At 46.7% G+C, this 20,425-nt stretch overlaps 1 protein-coding gene across 1 annotated transcript; it reads left to right on the forward strand.

Annotated features, from left to right (window-relative positions):
• The first annotated feature begins 695 nt into the window (after positions 1 to 695).
• Positions 696 to 18,469, forward strand: RLBP1 (retinaldehyde binding protein 1). The gene is made up of 8 exons (XM_035132221.2): positions 696 to 829; positions 2,023 to 2,062; positions 3,885 to 4,013; positions 7,027 to 7,231; positions 11,048 to 11,226; positions 13,965 to 14,123; positions 16,283 to 16,393; positions 17,622 to 18,469. The coding sequence occupies exons 2-8, from the start codon at positions 2,051 to 2,053 to the stop codon at positions 17,778 to 17,780; spliced, it is 954 nt and encodes a 317-aa protein (XP_034988112.2). The 5' UTR covers positions 696 to 829; positions 2,023 to 2,050; the 3' UTR covers positions 17,781 to 18,469.
• The last annotated feature ends 1,956 nt before the right edge of the window (positions 18,470 to 20,425 follow it).

Here is a 20,425-nt window from a genome sequence, read left to right on the forward strand (position 1 = left end):
AAAAAGCAGTGTCATATCACTTTAAAAAGACTTGCCTACCCATGTACTATCTGAAACCAAAGGGGTACATTGGTTGCCAGATGTGATTCTCCCCCTTTTGCCCTACTCCACTATACAGCTCCCAGGCTGCTCTGGGGGAAGCCATGACTATTTAAAGTGGCATGATGCTACTTTAAACATATTGTGTAGATGGGGCCTATATTTGTCCATCTAGGCTAGTGTTGTCTGTCCTGGCGGACATTGGTTCTCCAAGGCAGAAGCCTTTCCCACTTTTGCTTAACTAGAGATGCCAGGGATTGAACCTGGGACCATCTGCATGCAAAATATGTGCTCTGCTCCTGAGCTACAGCCCCTCCCCGCTGAAGTTATGGACCCTCTTTCTTCCCTCCCTCCCTCTGCAATGTCCCCCAAAGCCTTCCTTCCACCCTGCATGTTACACTAATGAGTGTGGCCCAGTTATACAATAAGCAGCTTTTATACTTGGCTAATCGGCCCCAGAATCCTGCCAGCCTCCCCGCCATGAACTTCTGTGAGCCAAGACCACTTGCTCGCTCAGTTTTCCCCGCCCCCTCCTCACCGGCCTTTTGTAATTTTTTAATGGGGTCCCTCGCCTGGTTTGTGCTGACCTAATTAGAGAGCTATTGCGAGCGATGCCTTGTGATGGTCTAATCCCAGCCCGGTGACTCTACAAAGCTTTTGCCTGGGTTTCCTCTTGTTGCACTTCAGCCTTTTCTCGATTCTTTGCTGCCTGTTGCATGTTCAATTTATTCACTACGGTGATTCTGCCTGGATTGCACACTGACCTTCTTGGAACTGTTTCACCTCCCTGGTGAGTATTTCGAGATTCTTTTTTTCAGCTTAGTTATAGGTGCTGCAGGTTTAATACTGCTTCAAATCACAGCAAACACAGCCCAGCCGTTAAAAACAACTGGATGTATTTCAGCAAGGACTAGATGTCTACATGTCAGGGATGCTCTGCTTGGAACCCTATATTGCAGATTCGGCATTGCATGGGGTTGGACTAGACAACCGCTCGAACTCAGTGAGCTGTGTCCAGCGTTTTCTGCCTGCTAGCGTGAGGGCTGCTGTGCTAGCAGATGGATGAGTTTCGGTGTTGCACAACGGAGGAATCCAGCGCAACAGTTGCACTAGTTTTGCAAGAGATCGCACAATCTTGTGCAACAAGTTACCAGCAGCCTGTTCATGTAGTCTCTTATGTAGCAAACCTGTGAGTCTATGAACACGGGAACTTAAAAGCAGCATTATACCAGGGCAGATCCTTTGTTTATCTGGCCCTTCACTGCCGCTTCTGACAGGCAGCTGCTCTCCAGGGTTTCCAGCAGAAATTGGTCTCTCCCATCCCTTGCTAACTGGAGATGTCAGGGAGTGAACCCAAGACCTTCTACTTATTGTGCTGGCACTGAAATAAGACATAACAGTCAGTTCCAATGCATGTTTACTGCCATCAAGTTTAATAGGACTTCCTGTATGTCCCATCATCCCTGCCAACTAGTCCTGCTAGCTAGTCTTCAGCCATCTCTGTACTCATCATGGCCAAGGATATACAAAGGCAATTAGGACATTAGCTGACGTGATGACAGGACAGGGATGTTGGCCCCACCCTTATCAGTACATAAAGACTCAAACAAACAGGAAGAGTGGTAAAAGCCATATAATTGGGAAGTTCCACAACCAACAAAGGCTGGCAGCTGGAAGCCTTTAGCAACCTAAGAAAGAAAGTAAACTTTGGGGACTGTATAAGTATAAGACATCATTAAAGGAGGCGGCCCAGCAATGTTATCTGAAAGTTAAGTTCCTGGTAATGAGAAGAGGCTGGGACTTCCTGCGGGGATGACAGCCTCACTAGGTCTCCTCTAGAACCCTCAAGGCAAACTTGGGATTCTGAAGGAACCTCAGCTGGCCGAAAGTTGCCAGATCTCTCTGAACCAGAGAGTGAACTGCAACAGGTGTCAGTGTGTTGCCTCCTGTGTTAGCCTGACAATCCTCATTCTCTCTTTTCAGTGGTTGCGTGGATTAGGAAAACGACAACATGACTTCAGTGGTGAGTACAAATCCTGCTTGTTCCATTCCATTTGTTCCCTTTTGCCGATTCTTAGATTAAGGAGATCTTGACTCATCTCTGCTCTCAGCAGGGCTTAGCATCAGTCTTCTACACCCTCAGGCTGCTAGCAATGCTGAGACCAGCGCTGATGACAATGTCACTTTGGCTTTGCCACATGGGACAAATAGTGGCTGCATCCATGAAGCTGCCCACCATGTAAAAATGTTGTTGAATATTTATATGCTGCAGTTTGGGGGGGAAGCCCTTTCAAAGCATCTTAGCCCATCCAAAGCAATGGGAAGATATTCCATGGATGGGGTAAATCTGGACTGGCATTTTTATGCTGATGCCATTGCATGGGCACACTGCAAAAACCTTACATTCGTGAGCAGCGTTGAGCCCACAATAAACACCTGCCTCTGTCTTGCTTCAGCCCAGATGTAAGGAAAAGGTAGATGAACAGCAACAGGCAACTGGAGAGCTCTGCCTCTAAGATGCATAATGTCAGGAGCAGGTATCAGGAATAAATCACACGGAGTAAGTGATTCAGAAGAAATAAGATCTGCTCAGGAATGCCAGGCCTAATGAGGACAGCAACACTTCTCAGTGGGTTTTGCCCCTATGAGGCAGTTGTGGGGACTGAAGGTCCCCGCCTGCCTTCCCACAGCTGCCTAAATCTCCACCTTCCTCAGATCTTTCCCAAGCAATCTGAGACTCCACTGATGCGCCTGTCTCTGCTCCTCCCTCTTCATACCTCTTCAATTCCTGGGAGGACAAGGGGCAGGGGAGCTTGTCACAGCAGGAGGGGAAGACACCCAGCCTGACTCATATCTGCCTCTTGGCCTCCCTCCTTTCTGCACCCACCTCTGATTCTGAACTTCTATCTGCCACAGATTTTTTCCTGCTCACTAAACCTTGTTACCTCTACGGCTTCTGACCCCTCCTCCTCCCAGTCTGCTCCCTCTTCTTCCTCTGACCACTCATCGTCACCCCGCCACCAGTCCCCAGATTGAGCCCGAAACCTTCTAGATGCAAAGTATGCACTTTGCCACTGATCTACAGCCAGAGGTGTAGTGGCAAATTCAGTCACGCAGGGTCATGATAGTTAAAGCCATCTCCCCTGACAGCCACACCCCTTCAAACATTATGCAACCTTCTAAGCTTATACCGTAATCTTATACAAAAATAATAATTAAGGAAGCATTGCAACGATCAATGCAAATCTCCACAAGTTGCCTTTCAGATAGATCGACAATTTTCTGTGCGTGTACATGGGCGAAAATGATTTGGAATGCTCCAATGTCTTCTTTCTGAGTGTCTTAACCTGCGTTTTCCATGAAGTTCGATTGTACGTAACAGAACTTGGGCACCATTCTCTGGAAAGAGAAAACACTTTGTGTTTTCAGTGTTCCTAAATGCTCTGCTTTGGGTGTACAGTGGTGAAAAAAACTCCCCTTTCATGCTGATTGGGTACCACCTTTAGAAGACATCTGAAGGCAGCCCTGTGTAGGGAAGTTTTTAATGTTTAATGTTTTGATATGTTTTAGTATATGCTGGAAGCTGCCCAGTCAGATGGGCAGGGTACAAATATGTATGTATGTATGTATGTATGTATGTATGTATGTATGTATAATTGAGATACCTGTAAGGACCCTGCTGCAAAAAAATATTCACAGGTCTTCTCCTTTTAGAGTACTGTAAATATTTTTTATATAGGGTGCCAAGTATTACGCAAGTTTTGCCAGTTTTTGCATGAACTGTTGACATGATGGGGGATGTGTTAAGTCAGGAGTTCATTTCCCCCTTGTGGTTCCACCCCCAGACTGGCACATTCAGGATTGTTTCCGAGGAGGAGCAAGCCTTGCGTTCCAAACTTGAGAGGCTGACCACCAAGGACCATGGCCGTGTCTTTGGGAAGTGTGAGAAAATCCCTGCCTATACCTTGCAAAAGGTGAGCATCACTGGGCGGGCTGGAGAGGGAAGGTCAAAGACCAGGGACTGAGAGCTGTTAATGTTCATGGAGCTCAACGGGGCTAATTAACCTTTCAAAAACTACCGTAACTAGCTCTCTGTGTGAGAGAGAATAAGAAGTTTTAGTGATGTCAAGATGAACAGTGGTCCATCGTGAGACTGTTGTCTTACCTTCCTGAGAAAACAGAAACTGAATTTTTATGCCTTGTCTCCCTGCCAACAGAGCTAGCTAAGAATCCTTCAGGGACCCTTCTTTGAAGTTTGCCCATGTTTTGCATGGCTGTTCCACTGCAATTTAAGCCAGTATGCTTCTGTTTATGTCATGTAGCCAGTGGAGACCGGGGGGCAGGGGGAGAGAAAAAGGGAACACACACAGACACACATGGGTCCTGGGTCCACCAGGGCTTCTGCTAGGCCCTGAGCCACAGAGATAAACCACACAGCCCAGGTCCATCACTGGCAGTCCTAACAGTAGTTCTGGCGGTTACCTTGTTCTCCCTTGAAAAGCACAAAGAGCTAAAGGAGAAGGTTGGAGGAATGACGCTCCAGATTTCATGCTGCCATTGATGTAGAGGCAGAGACAACCCTACAGTGAGGCCCAGTGTGGTGGCTGCTTTATGCAAGAATCATCAAAGGGCTGCAATGTGTCCATTCTTTAATTTCCTACTTACAATCGTATCAAAGGCAGAAATCGCTAATTAAGAGCGTAAGTCCTGTTAGGTCAGACCAAAGCCATGTCTATCCCAGGGTTTCCTACTGCTGTGCTGAAAAAACCCCTCTTGCTTTTTTACCATTCTCCATCAATTAATGAGAAAATAAATTGCGTTATGAAAATTATCAAAGGGGAGAGGAAGTGCTCAGGGCTGGGGTGCATGGTTTTTTTTGGTCACACTCACCTTACTTTTGAGGTTTCCGAGGGATTATTTGTGAATGCCAGGGATGTGAGTGGCGCTGTGGTCTAAATCACTGAGCCTCTTGGGCAGGCATGCCCAAACTTCGGCCCTCCAGATGTTTTGGACTACAATTCCCATCATCCCTGACCACTGGTCCTGTTAGCTAGGGATCATGGGAGTTGTAGGCAAAACATCTGGAGGGACGCCGTTTGGGGGTCCCTGCTCTTGGGCTTGCCAATCGGAAGGTATTTTTGGAAGATATTTTTCTAAGCTCACATTGATCATTGGACAATAAATATAATGCACAGGGCCTGAAATGGTTGGAATCTGTATTCCAACATAATTTATATAGCCTTCACTTCACGGGAGTCTTGTAGGCATATCTTAGTGTCAATATACTTATTTGAACAAATATGGTGGAAGCGCTATCAATCACATTATAGTCTCCTTCACTGGGGGCGCAGGTGGCACTGTGGTCTAAACCACTGAGGCTCTTGGGCTTACCGATCAGAAGTTCAGCAGTTCAAATCCCCGCGACGGAGTGAGTTCCTGTTGCTCACCCCAGCTCCTGCCAACCTAGCAGTTCGAAAGCACACCAGTGCAAGTAGATAAATAGGTAGTGCTGTGGCGGGAAGGTAAACGGCGTTTCCATGCGCTCTGGCACTTGTCAGTGTTCCATGCACCAGAAGTGGTTTAGTCTTGCTGGCCACATGCTCCAGAAAAGGTGTCTGTGGACAAATGGCGGCTCCCTCGGCCTGAAAGCGAGATGAGCACCGCACTCCATAGTTGCCTTTGACTTGACTTTACCTTTACCTTGTGAATGCCCTTTCTTCCATACCAGTGGCGACTGGGTTATTTTTAATTAATGGAATTTTTTTTTGCAAGGGGAGGAAATCTGGATTAAAAGTAAAAAGAAAAGTATGGGATGCCCACAGAAGTTTAGAGTTGGGTGGTATACTGGAGGTGTTTTAGTTTAACCTGCTGCTCAATATAGGATTTGTGAACCAGCCCACTTAATATCCAGAAAATGATACGATTTTGTTAATACCAACTATGTGAAATGACAGCACTTGGCTTCTACAGTGAAAACTAATTAAAGCGAGCTGGACTGGACATTCCTTGCCTATTTTACTGCTTGGTATGCCAAAATCCATTGGGGCAGTTGTCTGCAAAGTGTTTTCCTTCGGTGGCTCCTCACTCAGTGAGTTACCTAGCAATAGCAGGCAAAAGCCATTTTAGTTCACTGCCACCAATTTTCTTCCTGAATAGTACAACCACAAGTGGAATGCTAGGTGTGTTGTTCTATATATACTGTACTCTGGTTGCAGGAGGCAATGGTGATAGTCAACAGACCTGGCCGTCACTCCATAGAAATATTAACAACATAGGCCAGAATCCTTTGCTAAATTCTGGGCTTGTCTGGCAGATGTTCTGGTGTTGCTTAGAAGACGAGTTGACCAAGAATAGGGCTTAGCGATGGAAGGAAGTTTGAAGTCCCCAGGCATTAGGGCAAGAAAAATAACTGGTTGAGCACTGAGGGCCATGCCAGATACTGTATCATGAGACCAATGGTCACAGCTAGCAAACATGTTTCTGTTTAGGAGAACATTTCCTTGAATATGAGTAAAGGTAAAGGTAAAGGGACCCCTGACCATTAGGTCCAGTCGTGACCGACTCTGGGGTTGCGCGCTCATCTTGCATTATTGTCCGAGGGAGCCGGCGTATAGCTTCCAGGTCATGTGGCCAGCATGACAAAGCCACTTCTGGCGAACCAGAGCAGCACACGGAAACGCTGTTTACCTTCCCGCTGTAGAGGTTCCTATTTATCTACTTGCATTTTGACGTGCTTTTGAACTGCTAGGTTGGCAGGAGCTGGGACCGAGCAATGGGAGCTCACCCCGTCACAGGGATTCAAACCGCTGGCCTTCTGATCAGCAAGCCCTAGGCTCAGAGGTTTAACCCACAGCGCCACCTGGGTCCCACTGCCACCTGGGTCCCACTACACAAGCGCTATTTTGCCTGGAAGAGAAAGGAAAGCAGGTATTGTCCTGTTCCAGTGAAATCATCTACCTTTGAGACACTGTCTCTTCTCCTCCGCAGGCCAAGGACGAACTGAACGAGACCCTGGAGAAGCGGGAGTTGGCTGTGAAAGAGCTGCGGGAACTGGTGCAGGAGAAAGCCAAAGGAGGAGAGGACATCTGCAAGGTGGTGGTTGAGAAAGTGAAAGGAAAGGATGATGCTTTCTTCCTGCGTTTCATCCGAGCCCGCAAATTTGACATCAGCAGGGCTTACGATCTGATTAAAGGTGGGGATTCTTGGCATGCAAACAGACTCAGTCAAATCTTCTTGGTATGGTGCTGTCTGTAGTCACCCTTCCTTAGGGTAGCATAGGGAGTGGGCAGGTGATATTGATTTATGTATCCAGCCTATTAAAAAGAAAAATGGAGGGGGGGGTACACCTTTAATTGCCAGCAAAACCCAAAGTTAGATTGTAGGAAGAGGTTTTTCTCCATCTGGGTGCTTCCGCTGTGTATTGTTACCTTATATTGTGTTTTTCCCCCCTTTCTCTTTCTGAGAGGGATTTTACTGGCATTCTCCCTGGACTCTGGTAAACTGGAGAGATTATCCTGGAGAAGAAGGAAAATATTTGCTTGGCTCCATTTCAGAGCTCCCTTTGTTTATGCAACAGGGCAGTCATTAACAAAACTAGCGACGGAGATGAAGAACAAGGGAAGCTATTGTCAATATAGGATTTTTGCCTGTTTTTATTTAACCGCCCCAAGCTACGTTTCCCCATTTCACGCCTGGTGGCTCTTAACAGGAAACAAGTGAAACAAGGCTATTACCCCTGCTCCCTGCAGAATGGAAATCTGGGTTGATCATCCCCTTGTTAGTAAACAAGGATGAGAAAAATAAGGAGGCAGAATGATTTAGTTTTTACTGAGAAGGAAAGTAGATGGGCGGGTGGGGGATGAAAAAAAATGAATAAATCCAGTTAGGTTCCTGAGTCCTGAAGCAGCAAGTTTTAAGTACCATGGTAAAAGGTAAAGGGACCCCTGACCATTAGGTCCATCTCGCGTTATTGGCCGAGGGAGCCGGCGTACAGCTTCCAGGTCATGTGGCCAGCATGACTAAGCCGCTTCTGGCAAACCAGAGCACCACACGGAAACGCCGTTTAACTTCCCACCTATTTATCTACTTGCACTTTGACGTGCTTTCGAACTGCTAGGTTGGTAGGAGCTGGGACCGAGCAACGAGAGCTCACCCCGTCGCGGGGATTCGAACCGCCGACCTTCTGATCAGCAAGCCCTAGCCTCTGTGGTTTAACCCACAGCGCCACCTGGGTCCTGTGGTACACTTAGGCAATTCCAGAGTTTGCACTTCATGATATTATTTGGGGGGGGGCAGTGGGAGTGGGCTTATCGGAAGCTGCCTAATAATAATAATAATAATAATAATAATAATAATAATAAACAACTTTTATTTATATCCCACCCTCCCCGGCCGAAGTCAGGCTCAGGACGGCTAACATCAGATATATCACATTGGTATAAAATCAAACAATAATTAAATTACCTCCTAAAAACAGGTAAAATTAAAGTCTAATTAGATGGCTTTCCGCAGGGTTAGGGTTGGGAACAGTAAATGCTCATCGGCCCAACTGTTTACGTTGATCTTATATGGGTCTGTGAGAATGCTGGGTGTTGTACTCACCTCGTACTGAGCGATATGTTTGGTCCATCTAGCTCAGTACTGTCCGCACAAGGAAGGGGAAACCTGCGCTCCCCATCCCTCAATGTTGGACTTCAGATCCCTTCATCCCTGATCACTGGGCATGTTGGCTGGGGCTGATGGGAGATGGAGTCCAACAACACCAGGAGCGCACTGGTTACTGATGGGTTTTATCACCGTAGGTAGTGAGGGGATGCATTAACTACCTTTTATCCCTCTGCAGGCCCATGTGTGTGGGTTGGGAGAAAGAGAAAATGGGGCTGCAAGCCTTCCCCCCCCCTCAAAAAATACAGGGTTTTTGCAGATACTCCCACGAGAGAAAGCCCTCTCAGCAGAGTTTATAACTCCCATCTGAGGCAGTTTAATTGGAAGCATAGGAATTAGCCGTTAGGCTGATGTCCCCCTTTTGTTTCCTTGTTTATCAAAGAAACGGGTTCCAGACTGAAAAGCAAGTTTAAAATGTATAGTTTACTCACAGTTGGCAAGTCTCCCCTCAGTGGAAGTACGGGCCTGGCAAAGAACTTTTAGCTTCTGGTTCTGTCTAAACTCAAATCCCCCCCGGCTTATTACCTCTAGTACTTCAAGATCCTCATAAAAGCACCTGGACCAAAACTGTCCATCAAAAACTACTCTCCTGTGGCCTATCTCTACAACACCTACTTACGATGGCCCCTAACAAAGCAAATACTGTAGTCTAAACCAGGCATAGGCAACCTTGGCTCTCCATATGTTTTGGAACTACAACTCCCATGATCCCTGACCACTGGCCCTGTTAGCTAGGGATCATGGGAGTTGTAGTTCAAAAACATCTGGAGAGCCAAGGTTGCCTATGCCTGGTCTAATCGGTCAACATTTAAAAGACATAGAGCATCAGAACAGCCTGGCCACTATAAAGAAATTTTGCCCCTGGTATGCTCATTTCCCAACTTCCAACTTTGATTCTATGCCTCCATATTTGCACAAACTTATCATCCCAAAATACAGACGTGCCTTTACACTTGCAAGACTGGACGTTCTGCCACCTGCAGTTCTCGAGGGTCGATTCCAAAAGATCTTATTTGAGAAACGACTTTGCCCCTGTGGAGATGGTAGTATAGAAACAGTGGCACACGTCCTCCTGTCCTGTTCCCTTTATAAAGACTTGAGGAACGAGATCATTACTCCACTCCTTCTAAGCAAGCATCCCAGGGCGCTCAACCATGGCCATAATGCATTTCCTTCTATCAGACCTAAATGACCAGACAACAGCTAAGGTTGCTAGCTTCATTGCTGGGGCAATCAGAATAAGGGCCACCGACTGACTGATAATTCAGGATTCCAATTTGTGCTTTTAATAATTCTTTTATTGTACACAGTGTATTGTTTTATTGTTGCTATGGCCCCTGGCTAATGCGAAAAAAGTTTATTATTATTATTATTATTATTATTATTATTATTATTATTATTATTATTATTATCTCACAGCCAAGCATTTGTCCTTAGCAGCAACAGCAGTAAAACCTAATGCAAGTAAAATACTTGTATTTACAGCCAAAACAACTTCAGGCATGTGTCTGATGCAGGAACAAGTGGAGAGACGGTTGCTCCCATGGCTGGTTGAAGAGAGGGGGAGGGGAAAGGAACAGGAAATACTTATTTGCTCCTTTCCTCCCAGGAGAGGTGGGTTAATGACATCACACAGAGCATTCTCTACCAATTACATTTCTATGGTCTGAGTCTGCCTATCAGCAACACAGCTCTATGGTCTTAACCCCTTCATGTGCTAACTAGCAAAAATATGCATTGTTAGATTTGACTGCAAAACTTCCATAGTTTCTCTCACCCTAGTCTACTCTGACTGGCAGCAGCTCTCCAGGGTTCTTTCTCAGTCCTACCAGGAGATGTCGAGCATTGAACCTGTAACCTTCTGCATGCAAAGCAGACACATTACCACCAAGCAACTGACCTTCCTCTGAGATCTTTACCTGGTTTCACTACTTACCTCAATATGTGATGAGACATCACTGCTATGTTAGCTGGTCCTCCTCCTTCTGCCAATTGGGGTCCTGAGCTTCGGACCTCAAGTTCTGCCCTGATAACCCCACCGTTTGAGCACACAGCCTCCTTAAGCACATTTGCAAGGACGGGGAACCTGTGGGCCTCCAGATGTTGCTAGACTACCACTTCCATCATCCCTGACCATTGGCCATGCTAGCTGGGGATGATTTTTTAATGTTTTATTATGTTTTTATATGAGTTGGAAGCTACCCAGAGCGGCAGAGTGGGGTATAAATAATAAAATAACACCAGCACCAGGAGGGCCACAGCTTCACCCATTCCTAATCTAGCTCAATGCTTCAGTCTCTCTTCCCAAGCTCATCATTTCCATCTTTCTTCCCCCGCACACCAGGTTATGTCAACTTCCGCCAGCAGTATCCAGAGCTCTTCGAAAACCTGACTCCTGAGGCTGTGCGCAGCACCATTGAGGCTGGCTACCCAGGCATCTTGACCAGCAGGGACAAGTATGGACGGGTGGTGCTGCTGTTCAAAATCGAGAACTGGGATTACGAGGAGATCACCTTTGATGAGGTGAGCATCTTCGAGCAGAGGTCCTACTATTATTAAACTACCAATGCTTACCACTGGTATGGGTAACTTGTGGCCTCCGTATGTTACTGAGCTACAATAGTGAGTGGGGGACCTTTTCCACCACGAGGGGCACATTCCCTTCTGGTCAACCTTCCAAGGGCCAGTGGTGGGTTAGTGAAGGGTGTGGCCTTTGCAGAGTTCCACGGGCCAGATAGAGAAACCCAGAGGGCCACAACTGGCCCCAGGTCTGAGGTTCTCCACACCTGGACTGCATCTCCCACCATCCCTGACCACTAGCCATACTGGTTGGAGCTGATGAGAGTTGGGAGTTCAATGGCACCTGGAGTGTGCAAGTTTGTATAAGCATACACAGCAACTAAATAAGACATCAGAATGTCTCAGATTCTTTTCTTGTATATTTGACCCACCTCCTGGTTTGGGAAACTTGGTAGTGAACAATGGCCTGATGTGATAGGTAATAATAATAATAATAATAATAATAATAATAATAATAATAATTTATTATTTATACCCCACCAATCTGGCTGGGTTTCCCCAGCCACTCTGGGTGGCTTCCAACAGAAATATTAAAATACACTAATTTCTTAAAGATTAAAAGCTTCCCTAAACATGGCTGCCTTCAGATGCCCTCTAGAAGTCTGGTAGTTATTTTTCTTTTTGACATCTGGTGGGAGGGCGTGCCACAGGGCGGGTGCCACTACCGAGAAGGCCCTCTGCCTGGTTCCATGTAACTTGGCTTCTCGCAACAAGGGAACCGCCAGAAGGCCCTCGGCACTGGACCTCAGTGTCCGGGCAGAGCGATGGAGGTGGAGACGCTCCTTCAGGTATACTGGACCGAGGCCATTTAGGGCTTTAAAGGTCAGCACCAACACTTTGAATTGTGCTCGGAAACGTACTGGGAGCCAATGCAGGTCTTTCAGTCACCAGTCTAGCTGCCGCATTCTGGATTAATTGTAGTTTCCGGGTCACCTTCAAAGGTAGCCCCACGTAAAGCGCATTGCAGTAGTCAAAGCGAGAGATAACTAGAGCATGCACCACTCTGGCAAGACAGTCCGCGGGCAGGTAGGGTCTCAGTCTGCGTACCAGATGGAGCTGATAGATAGCTGCCCTGGACACAGAATTGACCTGCGCCTCCATGGACAGCTGTGAGTCCAAAACGACTCCCAGGCTGCACACCTGGTCCTTCAGGGGCACAGTTACTCCATTCAGGACCAGGGAGTCCCCCACACCTGCCCGGCTCCTGTCCCCCACTAACAGTACTTGTGTCTTGTCAGGATTCAACCTCAAAGGTGCTTCATATCATCTGTGCAGGACTATTTTCTTTTTGTGTTAGAATCCCACCTCTGGAGCAACGGAAGGAGGTGGTGGTGGGCAGTGGTGGAGGAAGAAGAGTGCGGGGGGAGCACCCTGCCCCCAGCAGCGTGATCCCGGTGGGGTGCCATCACGACTGTCACCCCACCCACGCTGGGCGCCCCGCCCCCGCAGGTGGCATGCCACGCTCCCAGGGTGCTAACCACGTTCCCAGAGTGCGTGCCAGCCCTGCCCCCGCCTGCTCTCCACCCCCCACCCCCGGTGCTGGAGCACTGGTGGTGGGGAGCCCTCTTGCAACTATTTCAGCCCTCCAGCAAAGGCAGTCTGCCTTGCCTCTGGGGACTGACTAGACAAGGAGGGAGCACTTCTCGCTAGTGCAAGGATGTTCCTGAAAGATTATCCCAGAGGGAGAACAACTCGACAGAAAAACATTCCCCATTCCTGCTGCAAGCTACTGCTTCTCATCAAGGTGTTTCAGGTTCTTTAGGGGAACCTTTGGTCCTCTAGAATGTTGCTGAATTCTCAACAGCACCACCAAGCATGGCCAATGGCTGGGGACGATGCGAGTGGTAAATTCAGCAACATCTGGAGGGCTAAATGTTTCTCACACCTGGCTGCTGTTTGGAGGGGTTGCAGACTCCTAGTGTGATGCTTCTGCATCAGTTGTTGACCACTCAGTCATATGGGCTAGAAACATAACTTAGCTTTTTAAATGAAAGCTGAGAATCTCAGATAGCTGAACTCTGCCCCCAGCTTGGGGGGGGGGGGAGTTTCCCCACATCTGCTCTGCATTCTGCAAGGTGGAGCACCATTTGGGCTTTGGGGATGGGTGGGTATTGTTTTCATTTGTTATTATGATGTTGTTGGTTTGTGTGTGTGTGTTTCTATTGAGGTCCAGTGCCGAGGGCCTTCTGGCGGTTCACTCATTGCGAGAAGTAAGATTGCAGGGAACCAGGCAGAGGGCCTTCTCGGTAGTGGCACCCGCCCTGTGGAACGCCCTCCCACCAGATGTCAAAAAGAAAAATAACTACCAGACTTTTAGAGGACATCTGAAGGCAGCCCTGTTTAGGGAAGCTTTTAATCTTTAAGAAATTAGTTTATTTTAATATTTCTGTTGGCAGCAGCCCAGAGTGGCTGGGGAAACCCAGCCAGATGGGCGGGATATACATAATAAATTATTATTATTATTATTATTATTATTATTATTATTATTATTATTATATTGTAAACTGCCCTGTGATCCTTGGATGAAAGGATGCATAGAAATTTAATTAACAAATTAAATACTGACTTCAGCAGCATTGTACAGAAAGGTTGCCTGTTTCCCAAGGCATGGGAGGAAAGAAATCCATCAACTTGGCCAGAGTTCTGGACATAAGCTCCTGTCTCCATGTATTTTGATCCAGATTCTTCGCGCCTATTGTGTGATCCTAGAGAAGCTGCTAGAGAACGAGGAGACGCAAATCAATGGCTTCTGCATCATTGAGAACTTTAACGGGTTCACCATGCAGCAGGCCTCTGGTATTAAACCATCCGAACTGAAGAAAATGGTGGACATGCTGCAGGTGAGACTACCTTACTGCCCTCCCTAGAAAGCAGGGAAGACAACCTGGCCCCCATAGATTACCGGTTATGCAAGAGGCATTCGTAGAACCAGGGGGCAAGCAGCATACCTCATGACCATTGTGTGTCATCAATAATATCAATCAACCCTGGACAGTTCCTCTGTAGAAACATAGGAAGCTGTCTTCTACAGATTTGGACTATTGTCCAACCTGCAGTCTTGCCCCTGTACAGTATATTCCTCCATGCAAAACTCATTCAGGTGGCAGCAATTTCCTTCTCGCCAGCTTGCCGTTGCAGCCGAAGTCCTTTTGCCTACGAAGTACTCCCTCTATCTAGGCTTGTAGGCAACTGAGTGATGAAAGTCTGCTGCTTATTGGTACTCAGAATGGGAACAAAAAAGTGATGTATCCACAAACAGAAACATTCACAGGAACATTTGAGGTGCTGGAGAGAAAGGGCTATGGTCCTTCACGAACCCATGCAAGTAATCACTTATCAATCTGATGAGCGTGATGGTGCAATTTGGCCCTTTGGCTAAATTTCAGGCGGGAGAAGAGATCTGTAGCAGGAATGCATCCAGAACTGGTTAAAAGGATGAACTAAAAAGCCAGGAACAGGATAGCGAACAGTTCCTGTTAAGGAGAAGGTAGAGGCATCTAGAGCACGGTCAAAGGAACAGATCTTCCTACATCCTATACTTGGTGGTGGTGCTTTTTGAACCCAAGCGCTGCATCCTATTATGGGAAACCTCCCAGGGACTGCATTCCAGTGGTAAACAAGGCCAGAGGCACGAGAGGACTAGATGCTTGGTATTGTTGGAGCCCCACCTGGCCAGTGTCTCTCTGAGTGGCCCGGAGAAGGGCACAATCCTTTGGATGGGGGGCAAGCGGGGAGTTGTAGCTGTGTCGTGTGGCTGCTTCTTGAGCAAAGGAGGGTAGGATAAGGCGAGGCAAGTCGTTGCGGGAAGAAGTGAACGATCATCCCACACCTGCATTGGTGTTACTCAAGGAGAGGAATCAGGGCATCAGGCAGAGTTTGGGGAGTGGATGGAGAGGACAAGGGGAGATGCCCCTTCTTACTACTGGATTAACTGTCCTCCCCACATTTTCAGCTTTCATTTAACAAAAAGGAAAAGAAAAGAACACGGACTGGTTTTCTACCTAAACCAATCACCTTCTATATCCGGCCTGTGGTCTGGGAATCTGCATGTTTTTACACGAGTAGAATGTGTCCTTTTATTTAAAATGCACCTCTGGGTTATTTGTGGGGCATAGGAATTCATTCAATTCCCCCCCCAATATATAGTCCGGCCCCCACAAGGTCTGAGGGACAGTGGACCGGCCCCCTGCTGAAAAAGTTTGCTGACCCCTGACCCCTGACCTAAACACTTTTGCCCTTTAGCTCAAAAATGTGCAAAGTATTTCCTTCAGTCTTCCAGGCTGCTGTTTCTGTCATGGATGCTTTAGCTAAGATTCCTGCATTGCAGGGGGTTGGATTAAATGACCCTTGGGGCTCTTTCCAATTCTACAATTCTATGATGGATGAAAACTCTTACTTTTTGCACAGGCGGCTACATTCCAGCCACCCAACCGTTGACACCCTTCCCGTTTCCACCCTACATCCCATCAAGCAAGAGATGTTGTCTGTGTACAGATGAGAGATTAGAAGTACACCTTCCCCCAAGAATCCTGGGAACTGTAGTTTACTCCCTGCAGAGCTACAGTTGCCAGCACCCATAGCAAAACTAGTTCCCAGGATTCTTTGGCGGGAAAATGTGCTTTAAATTCATGGTGCCTACACAGCCATTATCACAGTTCAGAGAAACATTCAAGCCAGGCAAAAAAGTACTTGAGTGAGGGGTGTGACTGGGAAGAGTCCAGAGTATTTGGCCCCTGGACACAAAGTGCTTCATCCCTGCCCTTTACATCCATACAAAGAGCACAGCCCTCGGTGGTGGGTTAGTAGAATTGCTTTGCTTCACTTCCTCCACCCACCCAAAAAGGAGAAATCAGGATTTTGAAGCAATAAAATGTCCCCTCTGCCTAGCTGCTCTGTCTCACCTTTGCATTATTATTATTATTATTATTATTATTATTATTATTATTATTATTATGTGGCTGGCTGCCTTAACCATGTGCTCTTTTTTGGAAATCTCTAGGATTCTTTCCCAGCTCGGTTCAAGGCCGTCCACTTCATCCACCAGCCGTGGTACTTCACCACAACCTACAACGTGGTGAAACCGTTCCTGAAAAACAAACTGCTGGAAAGGGTGAGTGATGCCACAGAAGGGTAAGGAGAATAAGAATAAAGCATTGTCAGTCAAGGAATGCAAGCATGCCAGGCCGGGAATGAGATGTTAGTGGGACTGGGCATCTTCCGCCAGGAACTGCAGGCGTGGAGACCTTTTGGCCCTGCAGGTGCTGCTAACCCTGTTATGCAAGTTAGGCCGAGAGGCAGTGTCTGATCCAAGGTTGCCCCACCCAGGAAGCATCATGGCCCAGTGGGGATTTGAACCCTGGTCTCCCACATTCTAGCCTGACACGCTAACTGCTACACCACACTGCCTGCAACTCCTATCAGCCCCAGTAAGCATGGTCAATGGTCAGGGATGATGGGAGCTGTAGTTCAGCAACATCTGGAGGGCCCAAGGTTCCCCCACACCTAGCTGCTGCTTGCAAGGGTAGCAAGCTCCTGGTGTTACAATTTTGCATCACTTGTTGACTGTTTTTCAGATTTTATATCCAGTCTCTCAGTCATATGGGCTAGAAACGTGTTTGGCTTTTAAAGTGAAAGCTGAGAATCTCTCTTTTTCACACACACACACACACACACACACACACACACACACACACACACACACACACACTATTTGGTTTTTCAGATTATAATTTTACAGTCATATATTGAACGTAGAATATAAAAACAAGATTCCAATGAATCTCTTGGACTTCCCTCCTCTCCTTTGTAGGTCCTATGGTTAGTCATTTCCTCCCACATCTTTTATGATGATCCAAATCTTTTACATCCCCATTGTGTCCAAAATTCACCATTAAACTACAAGCGATATTCCAATCCTGCTAACAATTTTAGCTGTTTACAATGGCCCTTAAGATAAGGAATGGGGGGAATTTATAACTTATTAAAATTTTGATCTTTCCGATTTCTGATTCTTCCAGTCATTTTAGCCATTTTGGCATAGTCCAACAACTTCATCTGCCATTCTTCTCTGGTAGAAGACTTTATCTTCTTTCCATCTCTGGGCCGATAACATCTGCGCAGCTGTGGTTGCTTACATAAATAGTCTTTTCTGCTTCCTTGGGATTTCAGCACCTAGAATTCCTAAAAGGCTGGGTGGTTTTTTTTTAAAAAAGCAAAGATTATTTTAAACATATTTTCCAAATCATTATATATCGTATAATAGCTCAAATAGCTGAACTCTGCCCCCAGTTACACAGCATCTCTCAGCTCAACCTTTTTGCCTTCCTTTTCGCACTCAGGTGTTTGTGCATGGCGACGAACTCGACACTTTCTACCGAGAGATCGATGCCGATATCCTGCCAGCAGATTTTGGGGGCAATCTGCCCAAATACGACGGCAAAGTCATCGCGGAGCTGCTTTTTGGGACCCGACCTGATGCTGAAGACACAGCTCTTTAAATAGCAGCATCTTGGCATAGAAGATAGGGCGCAGAGGTGTCCCCCAGCCATCCTGTTAAACGTAGCATTGGTTGAAAGATCTGTTGTGGCCATAAAATCTGGGTGTACATTGCTTTGCCACTCTCTCTCATTCTTTGTCACCAGATGGCAGTAGAGCAATGAAAAGTCCCCTGCCATTTCTCTCAAGAATAATCCTTTTTCCTTTTATTACCTCCACCCACCCAGAAAAACAAGCAAGCAGAATGAAAGAGAGGGGGAAGGAAGGAGAAAGAGATGGTCTGTGGTGGGGACATTCTAGATGAGTCAGTAAGAGCTTTGTTGACCAAGCACCCAGGTAGTCAAGTAGTAGAGATGTGCCTTCATAGATTTACTGGCTTGCCCTATAATGGTGGGGAGGAAGTGTGCACCCACACATAGCTATGTATTTTAGAGCCCAGGTGTTGCTGGATTTGGGGGCAAGTGGCTAAGGAAAGAGGAAACAGACAAAGCTGTTACACAGGCAGTGCAAATGGCACAGCCACAGTCCATTACTGCAGCAGCACACAAGCCAAGGACTGTTTTCAATACAGAATTAAAAAAAAACAACAGCAGCAAGGGTATTTTTCTTCATTTGTGAGTCACAAAAAGCAACATTCACCGAGAAGCCCGGTTGTGCAGCCTGCGATAATTACGGTTGAATTTTTTGCAGTAAATTTGCACTATTTTACATGCTTTAGTGTTCCTAGCAACCATGCCATGAGCTATACATGGCATTAAGGCCCCATACTCCAACCACTAGAAATCCTAATCTGCAATTCCTCCGGCTTCAAAGATTTCAGAAGGCATTGATCAAAATGTTCAAGTGTATGCTCCTAACAAAGCTGTTGTTGTTTTAAGGAATTAAAAGCTTAAATTCTTAGGAAGCTGAATTCTGTGGGTGATTCCACATTCCGGCAGTTTTCTGCACTTCCTTGAATCATAGCACGCACGCACGCACACGCACGCACGCACACACAGACACACACACACACACACACACAGAGCCCTCTCTATCACTCATGGGCAAAAGGTGAAAGAGGGAAAATGGCAGCCACTGGGAGAGGAGACATGCCTTCGACATTTTGAATGCAACTTTAGCAAAAGACCCAGAAATAGCTAATTGGAAATTTTATCAAATGAAGCCCTTCACAAAATGATGGGCATTGCTGTTTCACAAGGCCCAATTCAAGCAGGTTCTGTGGGCAGAATGAATGTGCTTTGAGGTTTGTGGAAACAATGAAATGGCTTCACCATCAGAAAAAGCTCCAGGTTTTGTGGATTCCTAGAAAAGACACCCACAAAGTTATCCCCCCCCCATCACGAGTTTGCTTTACTTTAGAGATGGAGGTCCAGAGGCTTGAGGGCCAAATACAACCTTTCAGGCCTCTGTATCTGGCTGTTAAGACTCTCACCAGCCACAGCCCTCCCCAGCCCTGCTTTGCATCTTCCCCGAGGGTTTCTGCCTGGCTGGAACATATCCTTGAACTCTGATAATGCTTCTAGCTTGCCTGGATGAGGCCAAAGGGGAATGTGTTTAGAAACTAGTCTATGGTATAAAAGAAATTCATTGAGTTGCCCATTTTTGCCTCTGGCCCTGACCACCATTGGCATGTGGGCCCCAGAAGGTTGCCCAGAAGAAAATGTAATCCTCAGGTTGAAAAAAAGTTTCCCCATTCTTGATTTACTTCTTCATTTCCATGATCTTCGTTGGTCCTCCATGCTGGTTTCCAAGGCCCCAGACAGAGACGCCGTCTTGCACCCAAGGCTGGGGAGAGGGGGCTGGCGCACATCGTACATGTGTGACATGCACTCAGCAACAAATCTGTGGCAAGGTTTACTGTGGCCTCAGCCAGATTTTTCATTTTTACTGCACACTGACCCGTTGCATTCTCTGAATACTAAATTTCAGATGAGGGTATGTAGTGATATAACCAGTTGACCAATTTCATTCATACAACCCATGTTGCAGACATACTCCCCTTTTTGCTCATTAAGGCAAGAGGCACTAGCAGTGCTGGAAAGCAGACATGCTTACCCAAGGAGTAGATTTTCTTCCTTGTTCCATGACATTAGATCTACAGCAATCCCCACCTCTCTCCCATTCCTCTTCCTAGAGATAAATACCAGGACTGTTTGATTTGTAAAGCAAACCAGTGGGGGTCCCTCTGAAACAGAAAAAGCTCCGAAAAAGCCTACAAGAGGTGCATTCATTAGACCACTGGCTCCCACTCAAGCCAAACAGGATATCTACTCTGATGCTGCAAAGAAGACAGGGGTCTTTCAGAGTGGAGAGTGGGGTGGAAGCTGGTTGAGCTACCCACTTTCAGCATCACAATCTCACCCTACCCAGAGGCATTAAGATGACTTTGGTGGAGCAAGGGATGTGGATGGAATCCAGTGTCCCTCTGCCACTCTTTCTGATGAATTCGCCCATGTTAATTCAGGTTAAGGTTTCCCAAAGAAATAAAAGAAGCACCCATCACAAAAACCAGCAAGTTATAGAAAGGAGTTCCAGCTGCACTTGATATTTTCCCAAATGCAAGGATTTGATGTTTTCCCAAATGCAAGGACTTGATGTTTTCCCAAATGCAAGGAATTTAGAGTAAGCAATGCAGACCTGCAGTCTG

Source organism: Zootoca vivipara, chromosome 14 (assembly GCF_963506605.1).
Source record: "Zootoca vivipara chromosome 14, rZooViv1.1, whole genome shotgun sequence".
Taxonomy (NCBI): Eukaryota; Metazoa; Chordata; class Lepidosauria; order Squamata; family Lacertidae; genus Zootoca; species Zootoca vivipara.

Coding starts and splice junctions, on each gene's coding strand:
- RLBP1 (XM_035132221.2), top strand. Junction 4,014..7,026: donor CTGCCTATACCTTGCAAAAG/GTGAGCATCACT, acceptor TCTCCTCCGCAG/GCCAAGGACGAACTGAACGA. Junction 7,232..11,047: donor GGCTTACGATCTGATTAAAG/GTGGGGATTCTT, acceptor CCCGCACACCAG/GTTATGTCAACTTCCGCCAG.